The following is a 27263-nucleotide window of genomic DNA, read 5'->3' on the forward strand; positions in this document are numbered from 1 at the left end:
TCTAACCTGTATTCGTTTTGATACAGAAATCTGGTCCAGGTTAATCTGTGGATGTAGGTTAGATTAGGAATTCTGACGTAATCAGACAACTGAATGTTAAATTCCAACAGGTAAAAGTGTCTTCAGATGTCATTTGGGGTGCTCTCTATCTCAGGCACGGCATCAGTTCTTCAATGCTGCAGGAAACACTGACGTTCTCTGTGTTTGTGTGTTTGTTTTCCAAGCAGAACGGAACAGATGGACTAAACTCTCAGACTTGTCAGCACTCTGCCAGTGGTGAACAGTGCTGCTTTGACCAGTCTGGACCAACGTCCAACCAACAAGGAACCCTACAACAACACCAGCGTATGCACACTGGACACAGACTGAACCCCTGCCAAGAAGATTGCTCTATGCAGGGTTCAGTAAAAGTTCATGAAGTCCTCCACAAACTTAAAGTCCTTGAGATCCGGCTTCACAGAATTCAGGTCTAATTTCTTGTTTAGTGTCTTTGTTGCTTCGTTGCAAAATCCATTAAGAGGAAGGCTGTCGTGAACGGACATGACTGTAAATTAATTAAACCATTCAAAGTGGTTACTCAGTTAAATGAATTATCAGTGGTAGAGGGATAGACTTCTGGATGGAGGCAGTGAGCAGCAGGGCGAATTTTGTCGATTAATTCAATTCAATTCAATTCAATTTTATTTATATAGCATCAATTACAGTCAAATCGTCTCAAGACGCTTTACAGAACCCATATGCCTGACCCCCAGAGCAAGCCCAAAGGCGACAGTGGCAAGAAAACACCCTTTAACAGGGAAGAAACCTCGAGCAGAACCCGGCTCTATATAGGGGGGACCCATCTGCCTGCTGGCCGGGCGGGTTGAGAAGGACAGAGGAGGGCAAGGGGGAGGGATGGGAGAAGAGGGAGGGGTGGGAAAGCAAGGAAAACACAACACACATTTGGATACATGCATGACAGGATATGTGACACAGACAAAGTATAAGCTAACATTGAAAACTGACTCATAGTTTACTCTTATGATGTACGGCTCTGACATTAAACATACTCCATATATAGCTAGCAGTAAAATTCAAACAGTATGTAAGTTAGCATAACAAGTATAGTGAAGGCGATGCAGAGTTGACTGGTGGAAAAGGGGAGTTGGAAGCGAAGGGCTAGAGGAAGGTCAGCGGCAGCATCCCACAGTGGACATGATGGAGACTGGACCAGCTGGTGGAACATCGACCGCAGATCTGAAGCATCCAGCTCTGGGACCAGGGACACTCGGAGAAATAGCACAGGGGGAAACAGAGGGAATGTACTGCAATAACAGTATACATATTAAATGTAAAGGTAGATGGAGAAGGGCTCAGTGCGTCAAGAGAAGTCCCCCAGCAGCCTATAGGCCTATAGCAGCATGACTAGGGGCAGACTAGGGGCAATTACCAGATTAATTGTTCCTCAGATCCCTCTGGGCTGCAGGAACCTGTTAGATGCAGAGCTGGTTCAGTGATTCTCTGATGATTAATCATAATTGATTTAGGAGATTACTGGCCTTATGATTCCTATCTATCTATCTAATCTAGCTATCTATCTATCTATGATGAAGAATCTCTAATGTTGAACAACTAGATTAAATAATCTCAGATTATGTGTGAGTTGAAATATAAAAACATGAAGTGTTCTCTGAAAAGTCCAATCTTTCAAAGCTGACATGTAGTTTAGAATCATTGCTTTGTAAATTAGCTGCATCCAGTCATTACCATGACATTGGCATCATGGAACCATGACCACATATATGTGTCTGGAGATAGTGGCATTTTTATAACGGCACATTTTCATGCTTTGACAGATGGTAGTGTCTACAGATACAGACCCGTGCACTTTTCATTTGCCAGACAGATACGAACCTGTATGCGAGTCAAGAAGCTGCTAACCACTGCAAACTGTTGAAAGGTAAGCAAAGGTTAGGGTTAGTGTTAGGGTCAGGTTTCGGGTCCGTACCGATGCTACGGGTCCGTACCGCTAGCGTCTATCGGGAGTCACGTGACCAGATCTCGCGTATCTGATTGGCAAATGGCAAGTGCTGTATCCGTAGTCCACAGGCTACTGGTACGGGTCCGTACCTCTAGCAACAACCTTGACAGATACAGTGAGGAGAAAAAAAGTTTTCAGACACCCTGAAAATTTTTACACAATCTTAAATATTGTCATGAAATATTTGTTGCAAAGTCTTTTTTTGTGTGTTCCTAAGTGTGTGGCTGCATCAGACAGACACAAATACAAATGATATTTTTTTGGTTTGTTGTTTAGAAGAAAAACTAACAAAACTAAATTCTACCAAATTTCTCATTTTATGGAACCAGTCAATTTTCAGTTTTTAATGTCTTTTTTACGATGTGTTTAGTTTTATGATTGTTCTAAAATAAATGACTCTTGAAAACCTCAAAGTGATTCTTCATGCAGTATTTCTCAAATGTATGGGATGTCCAAAAACTTTTTTCCACTGCTGTATTTAACAGCAATCTGATCTGCTGATGTTAGCAAGACAAACAAGTGAAGGTTTCAGGCTTTTATCAAGAATTGTTCTTGAGATATTCATCTTCAAACAGCCTCAAATTTCAATGTGAGAAAATAAAAACAAGTGAAACTGGGTCTACAGTCCACTGAAAAACCTCTAAGAAAGTATCTGACATACTGAGCTAATATTTCATAGATACCATTAGAAATATCCATAGTTTATGATTTTAAAAAAATAGTTTTTTGGGAGATGGTGAATGACTTGAAACGGAGTTCCACTGTTGAAAAACCTCAATCTCTGATTCCAGCATCAGTGCTCCATTGTTGCAGTTGTGACGTTGTCTTTCAGATGGTCCTAACACAGGCCACAACTGCTCTGAAAACAACACTCATGTTCTTGTTTGGAACAGTTTCTCAGTGGAAATTACGCGGCAATGTCCAAGTTCTCAGCGGCTCCAGTAAGGAAGACTCTTAATGTGAGGAAAAGCGTCCTTTGACTTCTTCCTGGAGGTTTTTCTTGTCAGAAATTGTCTTCCAGTGAGGGACTTCTGACTCTCTGTTCACTTTTCTTGCCCTCTAATATTGTTAAAACACAAGAATCAATGTTTTGGTTCAAATCACATTGTATTTGCATGGAGCTCTGTGTTTTCTGCTCCAGGAATTGGGTGATGTGTGCGACCCAGCACCCACAGCTGGTTGGGTGTCATGTGGCTCTGCGTTCTGATTGGATGATTGTCCAACCACTGCCACAAGTATGAAGGTCATCCTGCAGGCGTGGCAGGAACACGGAGTGGAAACACAATAGGGCTGAGCCCCCAACACACTATCCCTACACACTACCCCTCTGTTTGCGCGTTCCCGCGGAGGGTCCTCCATATTAAGGGCCGTCCCAAACCACGTAGTGCGGAGGGAGAGTGGACTGTTCAGCCCTTAAATAGCGAGTCTGCATCGATGCTCACTCTGGACAACTTTTTCAGGAAGTGCAACGTCGAAATGGAGGAGGAAACAACATATTGATGTGAGTTCCACATGCGTCCTTTATTTCTCCCACGCCTTTTTCACACTGACAGAACATCACAAAAAGAGTGGTGAAAAAAGATTAAACAAAAGAAACAAATCTTCTTCTCTGCTGACATTTGATTTAATTGTGCACCCCCTGACACCTTAAAATTTGAACACAACTGACAGAATTCATTTATTCATTTGTTGGATTTGAAATGCCAGATAATAGGATTGGAAAACATGTGGGATGACTTCAAATTATTTGAAGCAGAATGTAGCCCCTACATCATTGCCTGCAACCTGTGCCACAGCGCTACAGCCATGCACAGTAAGCGTCTTTGTGTTACCATGGCGATGACGTCTTCCATTTTCCGGTGAGGCGACAGGGCGTCCCATTCTTGACGATCGTATTTATACCCTCCCCCTTCAATTAAAGTGCCCTTCACAGCTGCGAGTGTGACTTCTTTTGGAGTGACATTCGGTAGTGGAGGGGGAGTGTGTAGGGGGCAGTTTGGGATTCAGCCTCGGTGTGTTCATGTGGCCATGCTGAGGAATCCCTCTGCTTCAAGCTAGTGGAGAACATCATAGTAGGTGCTGGTTACTGCCCCCTACAGGTCTTGCACAGTCCTTAATCCTGGAGAATTAGAAAACGACTAAAAAATATATTTTAACTTCATATAATAAAAAAATTAACTTGCACTCAACTTCTCACATGACTAATTAACCCTGTCCTCTGGGTCAAAATTGACTCATTTTAAAGTTTGAAAATGTGGGAAAAATATATATTTTCAAAGTGAAACTTCTGATGTCCACGTTTTCAACATTTTTGGGAAATTGTTGAACATTTTTAGGTGGAAATAAAAAATTTAAAATATTTCGAAAGAACATTCACAAAAACATCAACCAAAATCCAGCGAAATTCACTGGATTTTGGTTGATTTTTACGTGAATGTCCTTAAAGAAAATATTAGAAGTTTTACTGAAATATATGTCATCACTTCAGATATTTTTAAGATGTTTTTTGAAGATTTTTTTCTCATTTTTTGGGAAGATTTTTACTCGTTTTTCTGAAAATATTTACAACAATTTCCTTTCAAAATTTTGGGTATTTTTTTGAAAAGAAAACTTGCAAGAAATTACTGAAATTTTCTTCCTGAAGGTTCTGAACATTTTCAGAAACTTGGGTTTTTTTTTTGCTGAATGTTTTTATTATTTTTTTTTAGACAAGGAAACAATGTTTTTTGGTGCCTGTAAATGAGAACAACAGGAGGGTTAAAACATTAAAAGGCAACATTATTAAGGTTTCTTTTATGAAATGTTTTTCATCATCAAGTACACAAAATAGATTAAAAATATAATCTAACATATTTACTTATTCAAACCTTTGAATTTCTTCTTTATGTTCTTCTGCATAACTCACTATTTCAAAGTGGCTCATGTTACTTCCATGTGATCTGCCATTAAAACGGCCACATTCTACCATAAACACTGTAAATAATAACACACCTGCTCAAAGTTAAAGGCCAACATACGACCCAAACATGGCATGGATTTGGTGCCACTTTGAACTAAGATGATCTCTTCTGTTAAACAAACCGTTGATTGTGAATCTTTTTTCCAGATATGAAGCTGCTCCTTCCAGGTCCACAGACAGTAAACAGAACAAAGCTCTCTGTAAAAACCCTCAGAATGTTTTAATAGAAGAAATGTGGACAGTTTCATGACTGGAAGAGAACATTTCTGGATCATTTTGTGTCATTATGTGTTTTGTTTTGGTCAGTTTACGTCTTTCTGTCTAGTTTCAAACATTTTGCATCTTTTCATGTTATTTTTTTCTTCTTCCATTTTGGTTATTTTGTGCCTTAATTTTGACCATTTTGTGGTTCATTTTGGTCACTTTGTGTGTTTTTAAGTTAAAATTGTTCATCTTGTTTGTTCTTTTGGTCAGTTCACGTCTATTTCATCATTCTGTGACTCAGTGGCCATTTCTCTTTCAGTTCGAATAAATGTGGACAGCTTGGGGAATGTAAGTGAAGATTTCTGGATCATTTTGGTCATTTTGTGTCAGAATGTGTTTAATTTTGATCAGTTTACATCTTTTGGTCCGTTTTTAAACATGTTGCATCTTTTCATGTTGTTTATGTTGTAATTTTGTTTATTTAGCATCAAGTTTTGGTCATTTATGTCTAATTCAGGTAATGTTACATCTCTTTGTGTTGTTTTTGTACCATTTTGGTCATTTTATGATTCATTTCATGTGTCTGTCAGGTTGTTTTTGTTTAAAATTGTTCATGTTGCTCATATGAGTCATTTCATGTCAGTTTGTCCATTCTGTGACTCACTGGCCATTTCTGTTAAATTTTTCATCTTTTTTTGCTCTGTTTTGCTCATTTTTATCTCTCATTTTAGTCATTTTGCATCAGTTTAAGATTGCTTTTTTCATTTTGTACATTTTATGTCTCATTTTCGTCATTTTGTTGCTAATTTTTGTGCCTGGTTTTGGTCATTTTTCTTAATTTTAGTCCCATTTTGGACACACTTGGTCTTTTTTTATGTCCATTTTGTAATTTTATGGTATTTTTCTATCTTGGTCGGATGCTTTATGTTCCATTTTGGTCATTTTGTGCCCCATTTGAACTGTCCCATAACATTGTTGGACCATTCAGTAGACTCTGTTTGGGTCTTTTTCTCACCACTGAAACATTTTGTCCATTTGTGTCTCATTTTGGTTGTTTTATAGATTAGATTCAACTTGCTTTTAAATTTTTTTTGTTCCATTGTGGACATGTTGTGTCTCATTTAGATCATTTTTTGTATCATTTTGGACATTTTGCATCTGTTTAAGGTTTTTCTGTTTCATTTTGTGTCTCATTTTGTGCATTTCAGTCTGTTTTTAGGTGAAAAAGTGTCATAAATCAGACTGTAAATGATATATGAACAAACCTCTCTGTAAAAACTTTCAGAATGTTGAATAGAATAAATGTGGACTGACTAGGTAACCTTACAGAACCTTTACTGTTGTGATGTACGCATTAACCTGACTTTATACACTCAGAGAAAATATATATATATAACCATTGTGATAGGGATAAATAGAAGCTCCAATCTGTTGATTTTAATTGCAGGATAATGCTTTATTAAAATATATCTCAGCAGGGAAATAGCAATATCCATTAAATCATCAGACAATGAATCAATAGTTAGTTCATATTTCAGTGGCTCGTCATGATTGCTAACTGCTACGATGCTTTCATAGAAGAAGAGTAATAATCACCCACATTCTGTCATTTGGAGGGGCAGAGCAGACGGTGTGGCCACATCCGGCTGATCACCTGAAGAACGACGAGCCTCTGAGCCTCCAGGGGGAAGCAGAGAGAGTTCAGTCCAGATTTAGATCTGCTTGTGTCCTTTCTTGTTGTTTGGGCCAATAAAAACTTTTTTATGATCCTCTCTGGTGTCATTCCTTTGGAAATGATAGAGTTCAGTAATGTCCCTTCAGTCAGTGTTATTTTTAGAATCCTCAAACAGCAGTCAGAGCAGTCCTTCAGTCCATAATCCCAGTAGAACACATATTCTTTGCAGATCATGTTCAATCACCCGTCCAAAGTTCTGTGGTAAAATCCCTCATGCTCAGAACTGTTGTCTGGTTTGCATCAAGTGACTCCCCCACAACAACTCCCAACAAATATATTCCAGCAGGTGCATTTTATAACGTCACCAGTGGCGGTTTTTCACGGAGGCCAAGGGAAGCCTGGCTTCCCCAAAAAATATGCAAGAAAGAAAAAATATAACTAATCTTCACCACTATATATTTTATGTTTTATATTTTTGTCATTCCTTGTTGTCAAAACACTACATCAGGCATTTCTGCTTTGTGAGGAGCAAAACAGCGCCCCTCTTGTCAAGCTCTTTTTGTGCATTACACTACGTCTGTCATGCCCTCTGCGCTGTCTGTCTGTTCAGAGGCCAGCTTCGCCTTACCTCCCTTAGAGAAAAAAACAGCCCGTATTAGCCAATCAGACTGAAGCAAGGCGCATCGCTTAATGGTCGATGCATCATTAAAAAAAAACATAAGGGAGGCCAGCTCAAATCTGGCTTCCAACCAATCACAAACTGATGAACAATACCCACACTAATGCAGCTGTCCCGCCAGGCGCCAGCAAGCCCATACAGCAAGTATAGCCATCAAGCTAGCCAGAGAATGGATGGTGACAGGGACCTTGAGTTTCTTGTAAAAAATGACTTCACAAAACTTCCTTTTTAAGATCAACTATAAGTCAAAAGGGACGGTAGGCCAACTCCAAAGCTCAATCTAACTATCGCCATTATGTGTTTAATGTTTGACTGTAATAAAGCTACGAGACGTTCACAAGCTTTGCATGGGCTTTAACTTATCACATAATACTGTATGTCAGAGCCATAAGCAGGCGCACAGCCCGAAGCACGCATCCACAGCCTTCCCTCACGCTTTGGCTGAATCACAGGCACAGCACCGCGGTGGGTCATATTGACGCCTGATGTGACACTCGCTGACTGTCTCTCACACAAGCTGTCCTCTCGTTAACCTCTTTTTTTCACTGAAATGAATGAGAAGTCGGTAGAATAAAGGTACTGTAACAGTAGGCTGATTTGTTTACATAAAAATAACAGTTAAAACACCGAATCTAATTTGTTGTTCACACTGGCTTCCTCAGTAATTTTGGTCACGGGCCGCCACTGAACATCACTGCTTCTCTTCAGAATTTGCATATACGGTGACATCATATTCAATTTACATACGTGATGACATCACACTTTAATTTACATACGTGATGACAGCAGACATCCTCCACCCTCCTCACTTGTGCACTTCCCCCATCCACCGCCTTCATGCCCCCCCCCCCCCCCCCCCCCCCCCCCCCCCGTGGTCCGGATGAACCAAAACCAGCTGTTTATCCTGTTTAGCCCTTTCATCCGGTCTATTCATGTATTTGGTTCATCTGCAGCCCAGCACAGGCTTCAGGTGGAGAAACAGGAGAAGCTGATGTCAGCGTCTAACTCTCACTGACACCCACACTGTACATTTCTGCACAACGCACACAGACTGACAAGAAATCCCCCAAAATCTATACAGAGCTAATGAACCTTTACTGTGAGCATTTAATTCAAGTTTATCTTAGTTCCAGACTACTTGCTCCATGACCAAGTTAGTAATCTCTTGGTTTCCATGGTGATCAAACTCTTCTGGAAACATCTCCATTTCATAGTGATCAAAACCTTCAAAGCATTCCCATTTTCATAGTAATAAAAACCTGAACCCCATTAATCTCCTCTGGTAACCAAAGCCCTCACTGCTCACAGAGAGATGCTGCCCCCATGTGGTCACTTCAAAACACAATCAAACAATCCTCTTTGTTGCAATGAGACTCTGCTGTGACTCAGCTGCTGCTAAACCAGGATTATAAAAGACAAGTATTTAAAATAATCATCTCATGACTTTACAGTGAGGCACTCTTCTGATTTTTACACAGTTTCAACATTTAAAGAAGATAAAAAAACAGGCATTAGGGTAGTTCACACACATTCATCAGGTTCTAGCATTATTTGATGATAAATCACAGGTTCTAATCTCATACTGTGTTCCCTTATTTTCTGTCACTCTGCCAGAGCCCCATTCTTACGGCTGATTCATGGATCTCATACCTGTATGATTCCTGACAGACTTTAAATGTATTTTTATAATCCTGTTAAATGTTGAGTAGAATAAAGCAGATGAAAAACAAACAGATGATATAATGTGTGTTTGTAATGAAGAACTCAGAGTCAGGATTTTTAGTTCTCATTTCATCACTAGAACAGGACTTAAAGACTCACATCAGGATCAAGTGTGGCTGCACAAAAAGCTGATTTTCACTGGACAATAATGTGTGAAAGTCTGTCAGCAGTTTGGAGATTCACTGCTTCCTCTCTCATTTCACACTTTGTGCAGCTCAAATGCTTTTAGTTCCAGTGAGCGTCAGAGGAACACCACATCCTGATTTTCACTCTCAACATTTGACTGGAAAAAGACGCAAACACCACATTTGGCTCCTGGAAGAATCACAACTTCATCTTTGAAGAGGAACAAGTTTACAAGGAATCATTTAGAAGGATTTGACAAAGAAACACATTTAATCCATGAATGTGAAAAGATGTTTGTGAGGGACAGAGTCATGGAGAGACTCAACCATCTGTTCAACACTGTTTCTGTACCAGGAGGAGACTCTGGAGACGAGACTCAGCACAGAGACACTGAGGAACCAGGCCTGGATGTCCTGATCCTACGTACAGGATCGCGACTTGGGAAATCACACCACATGAACCCAAATCCAGGATAGAGAGTTTCAGTGAATGTGGTGTTGAAGGTGTGGAGGAGGATCAGAGAGTCAGAGGAGACTCTGTAGAAGGACAGAGTTCCAGCATCAACGTCCACATAAACTGAAACTCTGTGAGAGACTGAGGAGGACCTGATGGGTGTTTTACTGTCATTGTGAATGACATAGTAACCACCATCATCAGAGCAGATCAGACTCCAGGACTGATCATTACATCCAAACTCACAGTCAGAGGCATAATTGTTTCCTTTCCTTCTGATTCTTCTGTAACTCACTGATATATTAACCACTCCTCTCCACTCCACCTCCCAGTAACAGCGACCAGTCAGACCAGTTCTACACAGCAGTTGAGGACAACAGCAGTCAAACCTGTCTGGATGATCAGGATACGAGTGATCCACCTCCACATATGTCACCTTCCTGTTGTTGTCAGACAGTTTGAGTTCTCTGTGTACTGTGTTTGTGTCGACTGTGAGTTGACAGGAATCTGATGGAGAGAACAAACACAACACAGCTGCAGTTATTGATGGATCATGTGATCAGTATTAAAGCTTTGATGATGACCTCAGAGATGTGACACTTTGAAGATGCTTGAATGTGCTGCTTTGTTTCCATCAATCCATTCAAACACACTTACACTTCCTCAGACCTGGTGTCAACCATGGGACTCCAGCAGGCGTCACCCTGAAAGGAGGAGGACGGTCAGAGCAGCAGAGACTCTTTCAGCAGCACACATGGATGTTACATGGCTCTCACACTGTTCCACTGATAAAGGACCAGTCCAACATGGAGACACAGACACCTGAATGCAGCATCTCTAAAGTCCTGTCCTGTGGTCGTCACGTTCCAGCTCAGTTTACACTCATTATTCAGCTTTACTCATTGATGCTTCCTCTGTTCATGGAGCTAGGCTAACAGTTCACCCTGCTTCCTGTCTTTGAGCTAAGCTAGGCTAACAGTTCACCTGCTTCCTGTCTTTGAGCCAAGCTAGGCTAACAGTTCACCTGCTTCCTGTCTTTGAGCTAAGCTAGGCTAACAGTTCACCTGCTTCCTGTCTTTGAGCCAAGCTAGGCTAACAGTTCACCTGCTTCCTGTCTTTGAGCCAAGCTAGGCTAACAGTTCACCTGCTTCCTGTCTTTGAGCTAAGCTAGGCTAACAGTTCACCTGCTTCCTGTCTTTGAGCTAAGCTAGGCTAACAATTCACCCTGCTTCCTGCCTTTGTTCTAAGCTAGAATAACAGGATCCCCATAGGTGCTCAGATATCTCAACAGGTTGAGTGGGTGACCCATAACCTGGGCTATAATCTCCGACACAGCAGCTTGGGTTTAATTCCAGGTCACAGCCCTTTGCTGCAGGTCTTCTCCACATGCTTCTCCCTACTATCCTGTCTGCCTCTCCACTAGTAACTCTCAAATAAAGCCCAAATCCTTCTTTAAAAAAATCCAGTTTTTGTGCTAAGCTATGCTAAAAGTTTCCCTTTGCTTTCAGAATGTGTGTTTATCTCGGCTAACAGTTTTCTCCTGTTTGAAAGGAGTTCTACAGGATGTTAGTTTACAGGAAGTTTACGTAGTGTGGAGAAATAGTCTAGTAATTTATAAAAAGCTCTTAGTAATGCCAGGACAGCATATTATTCATCTTTAATAGAGGAGAACAAGAACAACCCTAGGTTTCTCTTCAGCTCTGTAACCAGGCTGACAAAGACTCAGAGCTCTGTTGAACCTTGTATTCCTTTAGCTCTGAGCAGTAATGAATTCATGAGCTTCTTTACAGATGAAATTATTACGATCAGAGAAAAAAACTAATCTGGCCCTTCCTACAAATGTCACAGATGTATCATGGAGTACAGTTGCTTTAGAATTGGCTGTAAGACCGGATGGCTATTTAGAATTCTTCACTCCTATATGTCTCTCTGAAATATTTCCAACAGTTTCTACATCCAAACCATCGACATGCCTTTTAAAACCTATCCAACTAGAGTGCTCAAAAAGGCTTTACCTTTAATTAATTCTTCAATGTTAGATCTAATTAATCTCTCTCTAGTAACAGGCTATGTACCACAGGCTTTTAAGGTTGCTGTCATCAAACCTTTGCTTAAAAAGCCCACTCAAGATCCAGATGTGTTAGCTAACTATAGACCAATATCCAACCTACCATTTCTCTCTAAAATTCTGGAAAGAACTGTTGCAAATCAATTATGTGAACACTTACAAAGGAATAGCTTGTTTGAAGAGTTTCAGTCAGGCTTCAGGATGCATCATAGCACAGAAAAGGCTCTGGTGAAAGTCACTAATGACCTTCTCATAGCATCAGACAATAGACTGGTCTCTGCACTTGTTTTGTTGGATGTTAGTGCAGCATTTGACACAATCGACCACAAAGTTTTATTACAGCGACAAGAACATTCTGTTGGCCAGCAGCGGATGGGTTCCCCCATATAAAGAGCCCGGTTCTGCTCAAGGTTTCTTCAAGCTAAAAGGGAGCTTTTTCTTCTCACTGTCACTTTAGGGCTGCTCTGAGGATTCAAACATATGGGTTCTTTGACCTGTAATTGGAGCTACATAAATCATACTGAATTGAAATGAATTTAATGTTTTTATGTCTGTCTGTCTGTACCTGAGAGTTTCCAGTCTACAGTGTGGATCCTCCACTTTAGCTCTCAGCATCTTCTTCCCTGAGTCTCCTGGATGGTTGTAGCTCAGGTCCAGCTCTCTCACATTTGAGGTCTTCAAGCTCAGAGCTGAGGCCAGAGAAGCACAGCCTTCCTCTGTGACCAGACAGCCTGACAGCCTGCACACACAAAACAACACAAACCTGATGGACAACACTTGGCTGGATGTTTCTCACTCTCTTTTCTTCTTTGTCTTTCAGATACATTTTGCTGCACATTTCATGCGTCTCAAGCAAATCAACAATCTCAACAATGATTAGTGGGATTTAATCATGTCAAAAATAAACCCTGACAAAGTCCTGCACAAGTTCAGTAAAAGCTCATTTGATGAATCCCATCAGCAGAAATGATTGTACTCAGGTTAGCCGTTTATCCACTGATAGAAATCACATCAGTTTCAAAGTGTGAGTCCTGACCTGAGAGCTTCCAGTTTACAGTGTGGACTCTCCAGTCCAGCAGAAAGACTCTCCACTCCTGAATCCTGCAGGTTGTTGTTAGTCAGGTCCAGCTCTGTCACACTGGAGGACTGGGAGCTGAGGACTGAGGACAGAGCTCCACAGCTTCTCTCTGACAGATTACAGTGATTAAGTCTGAAGAGACAAAGACAAGAGAAGAAGTAAAACATTAAGTTCAGTATTTTCTGTCTTGTTGAAAAGACAGCAGTGAATTTAGCAACAAATACATCCCACTATGTCCAGAATACAGCAGCACTGAGGACAGTCCTCTGAAATATTATTTAAATGTGAAAATAATCCAAGCAGTAGCACATTACAGTAATCAGATTACTTTGAATATGAGCAGTAAAGTATTTGATGTGATTAAAAACAAACTGACAGTTTAGATTTCCTAAATGAAGAATACAGACCAAACAGCAAGAAATGAATCCAATAAAGGTCAGTACATCTTTCATTATTGTCAGTAGAATGGAGGATTTTTCACTACTTTCTACATCCACCTTTATTTTTGATGACACATTTAATCCTCCTCAGCGTGAAGAAACCACATTTCTGCAGAGATGTTCCTCCATCTTCAGAAACTAGGTCTTCATCTGCTCTTTGTTGGAGGGTTTGTGTTGCTCTACCTTTGTCTTTAAAATACCCCAAAGTTGGTCTGTTGGATTCAAATCAGGACACACACTTGGACAAGTCACAGTTTGGACACTTTCCTTCTTTACAACCTGAAAAATAGTCAACTTGATGCTGATGGCAGCCATTAAATCTCTGTCAGACTCGCTTCCATCTCTGATGTTGTTCCAGAACAAATGTCTTCTGATCTCCAGTCCTTGTTCTTCAGGTTCCTTCACTTCTACTTGTGCTGTTGAGACTCATGCTTTGGTTTTCACTCACACATCAATCCCACTGGAACCAAACTAAGGATCTCCAAACTCATGTGTTTAAACTCTTTATCTCCACTCTTGATGAAGTCTGGACTCCTCAAAGCGTCAGTGAGCTGGACTCTTCATTCTCTCTCAGTCTCAGGAAACACTCAAACACTTTTCCTACTGAAAAAAGCATCTTATTTCACTATTCATCCAACAGCATGTAACTACTGATAATGCTTCATATCCCATCAGCATTCCTCTTTCAATTACACTCACAAACCAACACAAACATATACACAGGAACATATTTGTCCTATAAAGAACTTTCTTTTATAGCTATTGATAGAGCACCCATCTTGTGTTTTAAACAATTCATCCATCCATTCTCTGTACACCGCTTTATCCTCACTAGGGTCGTGGGGAGTGCTGGAGTCTATCCCAGCTGACTCGGGTGAAGGCAGGGGACACCCTGGACAGGTCACCAGTCTGTCACAGGGCTACATATACAGACCAACAATCACACTCACATTCACACCTACGGACAATTTAGAGTAATCAATTAACTTCAGCATATTTTTGGACTGTGGGAGGAAGCCGGAGTACCCGGAGAAAACCCACGCATGCACAGGGAGAACATGCAAACTCCATGCAGAAAGATCCCAGACCGGGATTTGAACCGGGGATCTTCTTGCTGCAAGGCGAAAGTGCTAACCACTATATCACTGTGCAGCCCCATTCAAACCATGAACCATCAAACCAACAATGAGACACAGTGGAGCCTGAAGAGGATCATCAGAGACAGAACACAGATACAAACATCACATAGAGAAACCTTTTTATAACAGCAGCTTCATGTGAATGTGGCAGGAGATGAAGACTTTCATTGGTTACAAGGACAGCTACACAGCCACAAACCTGCAGACAGAACTCTCCAGAACTCTCTCAACCTCTTCTTTGTTCACATTGACCAAATTAGAAGAGACAACAGCATCTATCCTCCACAACCAGAAAAAATAACCCATAAAACTGGAACAACATCAGGACAGACCCACCCTGCACAGAGTCAACACGAGGAGAGTGTCTGGTCCAGATGGAGTCTCTGGACAGATTCTTAAGGTTGATGCAGAACAGTTAGCAGAAGTATTTATCACCATCTTCAACCTCTCACCTCAACAGTCTGTAGTCCACACCTGCCTAAAATGGGCCACAACTGTCCCCAAGAAAACCATAGAGAACTGCCTGAACAACTATCTCCAGCTGCTGTAACCCCCATCATCACCAGATGTTTCAGAGACTGATCCTCCTTCATATTAAATCTGCTATCTCTGCTGACCTCAATCAGTTTGTATTTCAGGTAAACAGAACAACAGAGGATCCAATCAGATCAGCTCTCCACACAGCCCTGACACATCTGGACCAAAACAACACACATGGAAGGATGTGAAGTCAGCATTTACCACAATACTCCACACAAACTGGTCCAGAAACTGAGCAGTCTGGACTTCAGGAGTTCAGTGTGACCATGGATGCTGGACTTCCTGAGAAACTGACCTCAGAACATCAGGTGGAGCACCAGATCTCATCTACTCTCATCCTGAACACTGGAACATCTCAGGGGTTTGTGCCCTCTGACTGATGCAAAACCTTCTCTTCACACATTACTGCTCCTCCATCCACCCCAACAACACCATCCTCAAAATCAGTGGCTTGGAGTCCCCTTACAAGATGCAGCCTGCAACTTATGCCACCCCCCCCCACCACCACCACCACCACCACCAACACCAACACCGCCATGAAGATCTCCCATCAACTTCTGCAGACCCAACAGAGACTGTAAACCAGACTCACCTCCCTCAACACCTGCAGACCAACTTCTTTAGGTGGACCACAGAAAACCTCCTGGTCTCCTGCTGTGGTTCAGCAGCTGTGCAGCAGGAGATCTATTGTATTGTATTGTATTCTATTCTATTCTATTCCCTCTGTCAAACAGTGTAAACTAAAACAGAGCCTGGAACCAAGACTTCACAGGTTCTTACAGGTTCTGGTTCTGTGATGCAGGTTCCAGGTTGTTCAGTTCCTGTAGTGGAAGAGGCCTCATTAAGAGAAACTAGAGCTAAAGGTCAGTAACACAACTGATCTGAGTCATACAATTACAGAAAACGTCCCACCTCAGCTGTTCTGCTCATCAGGAATAAAAACACATTTTAAATGGTCATCAGTTGAACAGGTTGATGAGTCCTTACCTGAGAGCTTCCAGTTTACAGTGTGGACTCTCCAGTCCAGCAGAAAGACTCTCCACTCCTGAATCCTGCAGGTTGTTGTTGGTCAGGTCCAGCTCTGTCACACTGGAGGACTGGGAGCTGAGGACTGAGGACAGAGCTCCACAGCTTCTCTCTGACAGATTACAGCCACTCAGTCTGAAGAGACAAACATAAAAATAAGTAATACATTAAGTTCAGTATTTTCTGTCCTGTTTAAAAGAATTTAACAACAAATACATCCCACTATGTCCAGAATACAACAGCACTGAGGACAGTCCTCTGCAATATTATCTAAATGTGAAAATAATCCAAAGTATAGCACATTATAGTAATCAAAATCAGCTCTTGGGTTCAATTTCCTCCCCCGGTAGGATTCAGAACCGCATTGCTAACTAAAATGTCCTTCCTCCCAGACTATAATAGCTCTGTCCTAATCTTTGTGCATGTAAACTCCTCTGTTAGACTAGATACTGGCAGCTGAACTTTCCCTTTCCCATACAAAGCTACACTGCTTCAGCACCTGGGAACACCCAACTATTTCCTAATATAAGAACTAACTAGCCTTTCCATTCTCTCTGCCATGGATAATGGGACTTCATAAATGGACATTGGCCACATTAATCTAGGATATAAGCCAAACTGCAAACAGCACAACCTCAGTTTTCCTGGAAGCCCTGATTTATCTATTCTATCCAGGCCTTCTGCAACATCCTTTTTTAATGGCACAACTTGTTCCTTATCATTGAGGTCCAAATTCTACCACCTTCCTAAGCTCTTCTCTGACTTCTCCCTATTGGTAGGAATTTCCCCACCATCTTTGAAAAACTTCTTATCACTTACTTTCCCTCTGTATATCGAAATACTCCTTGATTTACTAGACTTGATCCTCATACTGGCCCATTTGAGATTCCTATTCATTCTATCTAACAGCTTCTTTGTACATTGACTGTTATAGTTATCAGTGTCATATCATCTATATAAGCTCTAACTAGTGGAAGACTCATTCCATTCTGCCGTCTCTCTCCACCAACGACCCACTTGGAAGCCCTGATCATTAACTCCATAGCCATTGTGAAAGCTAACGATGAAACTTTACATCCTGCCATAATACCAACCTCCAATCTTTGCCAGAATGTTGTAAAATCTCCTGTACTTGCACATAATCTGATGCCCTGGAAATATGCTTTCACCAGGTTACCAACCATCTCTGGCACTTTAAAGTAGTGAAAGGAACTCCAAATGAGGCTATGTGGCACTGATCTGAATGCATTAGCCAAATCTGAAAAAACAATATTCAAATCTCTCCTCTCCCTCTTAGCTGTCTGAATCTGATGCCAAAACATGCTAATCTGCTCCAAGCACCCACAAAATTCTGATATCCCTGCCTTCTGCACTGTAGAATCTATCAGACCATTCCTTACTAAGTAACTAGCTAACTTCTGAGCTACAATACTGAAGAAAATCTTTCCCTCAACATTTAGGAGAGAAATCATCCAAAACCGGCTGAGGTCTGATGACTCCTTCTCCTTGGGGATGAAAACATCTCCTGTCTTACACCATGCTCTGGAATACTTTGTTTCTCCAAGGCTATTCTCAGATGTCTCCACAGTATCCTTTAGATGGCAAGTGAACTCTTGTAGACACTGTAGGAAACTCCATGAGGCCCTGGGGCCCACGAAATCTTTGCACACCTGACCACCTCCACAACTTCTCTCCATCTCAGTAAGCCAACATCCATCTCCTGACCCATTTCCTCCAATGGTGGCATATCAGATGGAAGGCCAATGTTCCTATTCTCCTCTGAACCTGAATATGTCAACCTCAAGTACTCTTCAACCTCTGACTTCACTGCCTTAAGTTGACCTCCTTTTTCCTGATTAAACATGCCTTTCACAAACTAAAAAAAGTTTACCTTGCACATTCTTCTTTCTCTTCTCTCTAATGTGTTCTGCCCTTCTGAGTACTGCTAACCTGCTTCTCAGTCCCTCCTACAACACATTAATTTCCTCCCTTTCTTCTTCTGATGCCTTCTTCCACTGCTTCTTCAACTGCCTCCTTTCCTTTACTAGCCTGTCTATTTCTCTTTGGCGCCTAGACCTTCCTACCTGCACCCTCTCACCACTATTTTTAGAGAGCACCACAAATCTCTCTAGACCATCAGAGTAGATCAAGAGGATCTGAACTAAGGATCTGTTTCTCTCAATGGAGACAGAAAGCAATACTGCTTCAGTGGCTGTTTGGGCTCCAGTGGTGAGAAGGATTTGGAGCTGAACCTCAAATAAGAATGGAAACAACAGTCCAACTGTCCACCAGGTGAACTGCATTGAGTTCAGTCATTGAACAAACTCAAGATTTTACAGTATCATTTAGCAGACACTTTGCTCCAAAGCGACAAACATCTGAGAAGAGAAACAACACAGGCAAGGATCGAGTTAGGAGAAAACAACCTGGAGAAGAGCCATAAAACAAGTCCAAGTGTGAACATGAAATGTTTGTTCTGGTGTTTCTTTTTTTTGTTTTTAATCAACGTCGATCTGAAACATTCTATTTTGAAGACAGTGGAAACTAAAACAGAGCCTGGAACCAAGACTTCCCAGGCTCTTACAGGTTCTGGTTCTGTGATGCAAGTTCCAGGTTGTTCAGTTCCTGTAGTGGAAGAGGCCTCATTAAGAGAAACTAGTGCTAAAGGTCAGTAACACAACTGATCTGAGTCATACAAATCCAGAAAACCTCCCACCTCAGCTGTTCTGATCATCTTGACTAATAGACATTTTAAATGGTCATCAGTTGAACAGGTTGATGAGTCCTGACCTGAGAGCTTCCAGTTTACAGTGTGGACTCTCCAGTCCAGCAGAAAGACTCTCCATTCCTGAATCCTGCAGGTTGTTGTTACTCAGGTCCAGCTCTGTCACACTGGAGGACTGGGAGCTGAGGACTGAGGACAGAGCTCCACAGCTTCTCTCTGACAGATTACAGCCACTCAGTCTGAAGAGATAAAAAGTAGATTATACTGATCAAACAGCAGCAAAATGAACAATGATCTTCAGTCTCCAACTACTTACACAACTTTCTTTGAGGCTTTGATCACTGGCAGCAGCCTCAGAAGAGCCTCCTCTGAAGCAGAGTATTTCTTCAGGTCAAACACGTCCAGATGTTCTTCTGATGACAGCAAGATGAAGACCAGAGCTGACCACTGAGCAGGAGACATTTCATATGTGTACAGATATCCTGATCTCAGGGACTGTTGGATCCTCTCCACGAGAGAATCATCCTTCAGTTCATTCAGACAGTGGAACAGATTGATGCTTCTCTCTACAGACACATTCTCATTGATCTTCTTCTTGATGTACTCCACTGTTTTCTGATTGGTCTGTGAGCTACTTCCTGTCTGTGTCAGCAGGCCTCGTAGGAGATTCTGATTGGTCGGCAGTGACAGACCCAGGAGGAAGCGCAGGAACAAGTCCAGGTGTCCGTTTGGACTCTGTAAGGCCTCGTCCACAGCTCTCTGGTAGAAAACTGTTGTTGGATCAACTTTGGCTCTGAACAGATTTGACCACCAGGAGGTTGTTTGTTGTTCTTCTTCCAGCAGGTTAATTCCAGAGTTGATGAAGGTCACGTGGACATGAAGAGCAGCCAGAAACTCCTGAACGCTCAGATGGATAAAGCTGAACATCTTTTCTTTCTCTTTCCGCCTTCGCTCTGCTTTGAAGATCTCTGTGAACACTCCTGAGTACACTGAGGCTTCACTCAGATCGATGCCACTTTCTCTCAGATCTTTCTCACAGAAGATCAGATTGCCCTTTTGCAGCTGTTCAAAAGCCAGTTTAGCTAATGACTTTATGTACTGAAAGCAATTCTCTGAACCGTACTTTTCTTTTGTGTGATCAATCTGAAATCTTAGAAACTCTACATACATCTCAGTCAGGGTTCTGGGCAGATCTCCTCCCTTTCTGGTTTTCAGCAGCTCTTCCAGAACTGTAGCAGTGATCCAGCAGAACACTGGGATGTGGCACATGATGTGAAGGCTTCGTGACTTCTTCATGTGGGAGATGATGCTGTGGACCTGCTCCTTGAATCTCTTCCTGAAGTACTCCTCCTTCTGTGGGTCGGTGAACCCTCTGACCTCTGTTATAGTGTTGACAAGGTTTGGAGGGATCTGATCGGCTGCTGCAGGTCGTGTGGTTATCCAGAGGCGAGCTGAGCGCAACAGTTTTCCACTGATTAGTCCGCTCAGCAGGATTTCTATTTTTGTTGACTTTGTTACATCCACAGAGGGAATGTTGTTGACATCAAAGTCCAGATGAAGGCGACTCTCGTCCAGTCCATCAAACACAAACAGCAGTTTGAATCTGCTCTTGTGGTAGCTGCTGGATCCTGAGGACTGCAGAGCTGTAAAGATGTAATTCAGAGCCTCCACTGTGACGTCTTTAGTTTCTGGGATACGGTCATGAATGAGCTCTGACAACCCAAACTCTTTTCCCTCCAGTGAATTCAGAGCACGGAAAGTGAACGGGAAAATAAGATGCACGTCTTGATTGGTTCTTTCTTCGGCCCAGTCCAACACAAACTTGCGCACGAGGAATGTTTTTCCAATCCCTGCAATCCCATTGGTCAGCACTGTTCTGATGGGTATGTCTTTTCCAGAAGGATGCTTGAAAATGTCTCTGGGTTGGATCTGTGTCTCTGTGTCTGATGGCTTCCACACCTTGTCAATCTGTACTACCTCATGTTGTGTGTTGACGTGCACATCCCGGCCAGCTGTGATGTACAAGTCTGTGTAGACATCAACCAGACGCTCTTCATCTGCTGCCCACCCCTCTGTTGTGACCAGAAACGTCTCCTGGAAGTTTGACTGAAGCTTCTGTTGGTAATATCTGATGGGACGTGGTTCTGGTTCCGGAACAGTCTCATCTGTCTCAAACATGAAGGGAATGGTGTTAGAAGTGTCTACAGAAACCTCTGCTGTTGTTGGAAAAACACAAGCAACTACAAAGAGATAGGATTTCTATTTAGCCACCTATAAGACCTGAGGCTCATAAAAGTTGGGTAACTGTGTGTGAGATTTTTCTGAACTTATTTATGGGGGTTTCATCCTAAACTCTGCACATGCAGCAACTTACCCTGACCATTTAGATGAAACTGACTGAAAAAACGGACTGAAAGGGCAACTCGGCTAAAGGGCAACCCAGATGGTTAACTATGGAGGCAGTCAGAAGGTAGGTGGGTTATCTCAAGTTCAGATCAAGCTCTTTTTAGAGTTCTTATTAGGGAAAGACACTGAAGACAATTGAACCTAAAAACAGAGAGCTGGACCAGCAGCCCTGTTCTGGGCTCACTGGGGCCATTATCAAATTACACTACCGGTCAAAACTTTTAGAACACCCCAATTTATCAATTTTTTAATTGAAAATCAAATAGTTCAAGTCCAATGAGTAGCTTGAAATGCTACAAAGACAAGTGGTGGTCTGCCAGAGATTTAAAAAAGGTAAGGTTCCCCAAAACTGAAAAATAATGTACATTTCAGAAGTATACAAAAAGGCCTTTTTCAGGGAACAGAAATGGTTTAACAATTTAAAGCTGTTCTGCAGAAATGGGCCTTTCAATGCCTTGAAAGTTGATGCTAGCAAATCCTACAGGAGTCCCAACTTTTCTAGATTACTTCCAACCCCCTCTGTCTGCATAAAGTAGTGTTGGAACACACCACGGCACCCTCCAGAACATTATTTGAACAGTATTGTACTGCAGAAAGTAGTGTGTTGCTACAAAACAGGGGAGGAACAGGCAATTAAGAGAGACAGACCGTCATAACACTGAAAATGTAGGTCTTTCCTAAGGAGAAACTGAAGACAGTAAATGTGTCGTGAGTACAGTTTTCTTGACCATCAAAAGGCTCTCAAAAATTAGCTTACAATAGGCACCAATTCAGAAAATTAAATTTGAGGTTCACCAGCCACAAAAATGACTTATGCTACAGCTACACTGCAACCTGCTGCCTCATGCAATTCCATAGACAACCACTGTTCTGTGTTGTACAAAACAACCTGCTTAAACTCAGCTTCCATTTCAGACATGATGAACTGCTGCCATCTTTCTTTACAGACCAAAGAATCCATCAGTTTTACCTTCAGTCTGAGGAAGAGGAGGCTGAGTTTGAGAGGAGGAAGGTTCTCTGTTCTCTGAAGGTTCTCCAACATCACTGACAGGCACTGACAGACAGACAGAGATCACATGTTATATTCTCTACTGTTTACTGCTTTCATTTATTTCAGCTACAACAGACTTAAAAGGGATTTTATGTTGACATTTATTGATGAGTTTATGGTGTTGATTAACTCTGGTTTTCTGACACCAAACTGCTCCTTCAAAGTAAAATCTAATGTTACTCTGACATTAGTCTGGCATATCCAGACCATTCTGAAGAACAGAGTGTTCTGGCTTCACCTCCTCATCATTCTGCTATAGAGGGAAGAAGGTCTGTCTTTTTAAAGCAGCCACAGTCATCCAGGGTGGAGCTAAGCCCAGGATGCAGCAACAGTGTCCCCTTAAATAGTCAGCCAACATGGTTGCCTTATTGCTCCATCCAAACCCTCTGAAGACTTGACATTTTCAGTGTGGTAGGTCACTGGGAGGTTGTTGATGGTTTAAAAGTAGAACGTAATGTGCATGTTTCTGACTGTAATGATATCATGTTGTTCTTGTCCTGTCACTGACCTTCTGGTCCTGAGCTGCTGGCAGGAAACCTCTGCAGCAGATCATTCCTGGAGATCTTCTGTAAAACCACCCTGGTCATCTGCACAGCTCCACAATCTTTGCAAGTCTGTACCATCACATCCACAGTTTTGCACCTGTCTAGTGTCTGTAGTTGACTCTTTTTGATGGCTGGGAGGCCTTGGACATTGTTGGGCTGCTGCATGAACCAATGGAATCTGGAGAGCTCATCATCATCCAGATCCTCCAGGATGTTCAAGAGCATCTCTGACGTCATCGTGGCTCCCTGATAAAGTCAAAGAAAATATCAGCAGTTAATGAACAGCTGTGTGTTGGTGTGGTGGAGGTTGTTGTGTAGCAGCAGGACTGCAGTTAATCCTACAAGACAATAAAAGCCGAGACCTCACAAGCAAGGAGTTGACTTGGCTGCCATCTTGGTTCATCATTAATGCCAAATGATGATCCATCACATAATGACAAAAACAAGACTCAAAACTACAAGAATGGTTAAAAAAAGAGACAAATTGAGACAAAAAAATGGTAAAAATGAGAACAATTAAGACAGAATGAAAACAATTAGACAAATTAAGACACAAAACAACATAAATGGGACAACATACATGGAACTAAAAAAATAAAATAAACAAATTATAACAGAAATGATAACAACACAAAACTATAAAAAATACACAAAATAGAAAAACTGGAAAAATGAGACAAATTTGACTAAAAATGATAGGAGAAAAATAACACCAAATGTAAAAATGGCACAAATTAAAACACAAAATGTTAAAAAAAAAATAAACTAATGAAGACACAAAACTACAAATGGAAGACCAATTATGGCACAAAAAGACAAAAATGAGAAAAACTGAGGCCAAAAGTACAGAAAAAACATCTTCAAGACACTTTCTGACAGCAACACTGAGGGGAACCAGCAGGGGGCGCTCATTGCTGTCTGTTAAATATTACTCACGGAAGTCACTCTGCAGTCACTGGACCACAAAACAAAGATGATCCCACATTATTACACTTTGACCAACAGAGACTCCAAAGAAACATGAACTCTGATCCTTCACAGAACAAGTCCAGGATCAAAAATGTTAATGGTTGGATTTATATAGCGCTTTACATGATATGTCACATTCACCCACTGATGGCAGAAGCTGCCATGCAAGGTGCTAACCACAACCCACCAGGAGCAATTAGGGGTTCAGTGTCTTGCTCAGGGACACCTTGACATGAGCATGACAGGCCAAGGATGACAGCCACTCTACCCACTGAGCCATGCCGGCCCCAGATCAAAGTCAGACCAGAGTCCAGGATCAGAGCCTCATATCAGGTTTTATAGTTTTATACTGAGCCTGATCAGAGTCCAGACCAAACACTGACTGCTACTAAGCAGATCATTACTGCACTAAATGTCTCTCATGGACTCCACATACATTTCATTCTGCAACTTTTCAACCAAACACAAACTTCTGTGAAGATTCTTCTCACCACATTTCTCCTGACAGAAATAAAAGCTGTTCTCTTGGATTTCTTACTGCTCTATGTGACTCTTTATCAGTGTTTTCAGTCTGTTTCTGTCCTTTTAGACGGACTCTTGTGATCAGCTGATTTCTACGCAGCAGCAGCAAACTGATGCTGATTTCCATGAGACTTGATGCCAAATGAAGGTCGAAGCATGAAAACAGCTCTGAGGTCTGGACTACCAAGCAGGATCTGAGCTCATGGAGGAACTTCAGCTTTAACTCTGGTTTTCAGGACTTTTCAGGACACTGGTTCACTTCTTAGCAGGTCCAACTGTCATGGTTATGGTCTTGCTTTTGCCTTTGTTTTCCACCTTTCCTTCCTTTTCTCATTTTTTGACCGTCCGTGTGTGTTTTGGTTTGTGTGTTTGTCTCCCTCTGTCTGTCGTCTTCCTCTTCTGTCTCTCTCCCTGTCGCTCGTCCCTTGGCTCTGTCACTTGATTACTTCATCACTCTCAGCTGTTGCAATCAGTCCAATCCAATTCACCTGGTCCCTTCCCTTGTTATTTAAGCTCTGCCATTTTCCTTCAGTCTTTGCCGGTTCATTGTTTACCATTATACACCACCATTGCCTCTGTTCCCCACCTGGACTACGCATGTTTTTGGACCCTTTCTGCCTTTTCCCTTCTTGGATTTCCCCCCTGGACTCTACCCTTGGAATACCTCAATTTATGTTTGCCCCTTTGTTTGAGTTCCTCTGTTTGTAAGTACTTCTCCTCGGCCTTGTTATATTTTTAGTCCTGAAGGATCACAGCCCTAGTTAATTTGTTTATTTCCCTCGCTGCCTTAGTTCCAGTCACTGTAGTTGTGTTTTGGCATTTTCATTAATAAAACCTTATTTTACTCATCTGTCTGTCTGCCTGCTGCTTGGGTTCACCGGCCCCGTTGCGTGACACCATCACCATGAATCAATTAACACTGAAACTTTGCGAGAAGGCGTCTTATCGGTGTCTTATCTTAATGGAATTTATAATCCTCACCAAAGAGAGTATCAGACAACACCAAAATACCAAACAAACTGTTTAGAGTGACTACGTTTATATGCCATTAATATTCGGGTTAAGGTCAATATTCCGGTTTCTGAAACATTTGGAATAACCCGTTAACATGCCTAATTCCCATCCAAACCGGGACGCACAGTCAACGTCATGACGCAAATTGTGTCATTTCCGTTTCTTCTTCCTCTCCTTGTGTATTTCCGGTGGGTGGTGCGCCAGATGCGGCATACAAGTAGTTGCCGTACTCAAAAGACCAAGATTCCTTTCGGATGAAACATGCGCAGAACGCAAATTAAAGTTTCTTTCTATGAGGATATTCCGATGCACGTTTATATTACGAGATATTCGGGTTAGAAAAGGAGTAAGGCTTCGTGTTTTTAAAAACCGGAATATGAGCATATTCGGGTTTTTGCGGGTGTTTACATGGCCGTACGGAACCGGGTTATTGCTAATATTCCGGTTATGAAAGGATTATTGACTGCATATAAACGTAATCACTGTCACCTCAAGTACTGATGATTGAGAAGAAAGACGATAAGACACCTTCTTGCAAAGTTTCAGTGTTAATTGATTTATTTATACCATAATGTTAAACTGAGAGTAATATTTTTCTAGTTAAGGACTGTACAGACAATACTTGGAAGTAAGAAAAACCTGTCGGTCTGATCAGAATGGGTGCTGCTGATTGTAAATTCCATTACTATACAGAATTATATATTTGGACAAACAAGTGCACTGTGCCCCTATGTCATTTTCCTGTGTGTTATATAAAATATACCACATCGATCAAGAAAAGTGCCATCAAAGCTAATTTACTCATTAATCCTTAAACTTCACATACAATCACAAACACTAAATAATTGTACACACCATCATATGGCAATAAACAACCCAAATGTAATAAAACTGAGTCCCTAAAAACAGTGGGTGATCATTTTTATCTGTTAAAAAAAAATCTGTCACAACAAAACAAATTCAAAACAATGGACAGTTTTTTCTGGAATTATTTTTGAAACAGTTTTGGATCCTTACCCCAGACCAAAACCCTCTTATATCTGATAAGAGCCTAACTTGTGTACAGCCTCTTCAACTGTGACTGATGCACAACACACAATACCAAGGGGTATTTTTGTGTTACTGATAACATAAAAATTCCTTAAAATTCAGATTTTTCATTTATCCCTAAACCAAGAGTTGCAGTATGACCAGCAGGAGCCCATTCATGGCTACAGTGATTTTGGTGGCTCTGCACTGTATAAGAGTGAAGTCATTGAATATTTGTGTAGTGTCTCTTTTCGCTGTTGCAGCGGTTTTGCTATTTGCAGACGGTCCCTGTTCACTCGCCGCACAGCCAGCTGCTCATAGACGCCAATGTTATTTCTGCAGCTTGAAAGACAGCGACTTTTGATAAAACGACCTTGTAGCACATTGTCTAGCTTACAACGATTTGAAAGAGGCATCGTTTATGTTTTCACAACGTATATCTCATGAGTTATTGATGCCGGAAGGCCGACTCTGTGAATCTCTTTCCAACTTTACCAAACTCCATCAGGACGTTAGCACTGATTAAACTGACGCTTATTTGTGAACTACAGGCCGATTTAGAGATGATTCCTCAACTGTTTTTCTGTTTAAAACTCCAGACTTCACTTCTGTATGAGGAAACTAAAGGGTGTGGTTTCTTCCTCAGCTCGAGAAAATTAAGTCAACATATTGTACCTTTCAGAAAGTTTTCAGCTCTTCTTCCTGGGTCTTCCCTGCGTGTCGCTGCGTCCACTGCCTCCAGATGTCACAGAGGTTCTTCAGTGGGTTTCTCCCACAGACAGACTGCGCTTTGTGTCTTTGCACGCGGCGACTGAAATTATTTCCTGGTCTGTGATATTTACATTACCTGCGTGTCTCTGAATGTTTGTAGGA

The 27263-nt window shown here is 41.6% G+C and overlaps 2 protein-coding genes across 46 annotated transcripts in view; one reads left to right on the forward strand and one right to left on the reverse strand.

Annotated features, from left to right (window-relative positions):
- LOC127531760 (zinc finger protein OZF-like) overlaps window positions 1-6952 on the forward strand; it is a 188509-nt gene extending 181557 nt beyond the window's left edge. For 27 of the 43 annotated variants that reach the window (XM_051941693.1, XM_051941700.1, XM_051941697.1 and 24 more), the window contains one exon: window positions 225-2638. In XM_051941693.1, coding sequence (XP_051797653.1) covers window positions 225-473 — 249 coding nt within the window. In that variant the 3' untranslated portion in view covers window positions 474-2638. Of the gene's footprint in view, window positions 1-224 lie in introns of all 43 variants that reach the window. The other 16 variants (XM_051941705.1, XM_051941706.1, XM_051941712.1 and 13 more) reach the window with 3 other exon arrangements.
- LOC127531754 (NACHT, LRR and PYD domains-containing protein 12-like) overlaps window positions 1-27263 on the reverse strand; it is a 100284-nt gene extending 73021 nt beyond the window's left edge. Inside the window, exons 1-8 of one of the 3 annotated variants that reach the window (XM_051941651.1) lie at window positions 27066-27263; window positions 22820-23102; window positions 22231-22314; window positions 19171-21019; window positions 18920-19093; window positions 12472-12645; window positions 10496-10542; window positions 9419-10345 (exon numbers count right to left, since the gene is read on the reverse strand). In XM_051941651.1, the coding sequence (XP_051797611.1) occupies window positions 9762-10345; window positions 10496-10542; window positions 12472-12645; window positions 18920-19093; window positions 19171-21019; window positions 22231-22314; window positions 22820-23093 (3186 nt within the window). In that variant the 5' untranslated portion in view covers window positions 23094-23102; window positions 27066-27263 and the 3' untranslated portion in view covers window positions 9419-9761. Of the gene's footprint in view, window positions 1-9418; window positions 10346-10495; window positions 10543-12471; window positions 12646-12942; window positions 13117-16090; window positions 16265-18919; window positions 19094-19170; window positions 21020-22230; window positions 22315-22819; window positions 23103-27065 lie in introns of those variants that run through there. The other 2 variants (XM_051941647.1, XM_051941648.1) reach the window with 2 other exon arrangements.

This window comes from Acanthochromis polyacanthus, chromosome 22 (assembly GCF_021347895.1).
Source record: "Acanthochromis polyacanthus isolate Apoly-LR-REF ecotype Palm Island chromosome 22, KAUST_Apoly_ChrSc, whole genome shotgun sequence".
Classification (NCBI taxonomy): domain Eukaryota; kingdom Metazoa; phylum Chordata; class Actinopteri; family Pomacentridae; genus Acanthochromis; species Acanthochromis polyacanthus.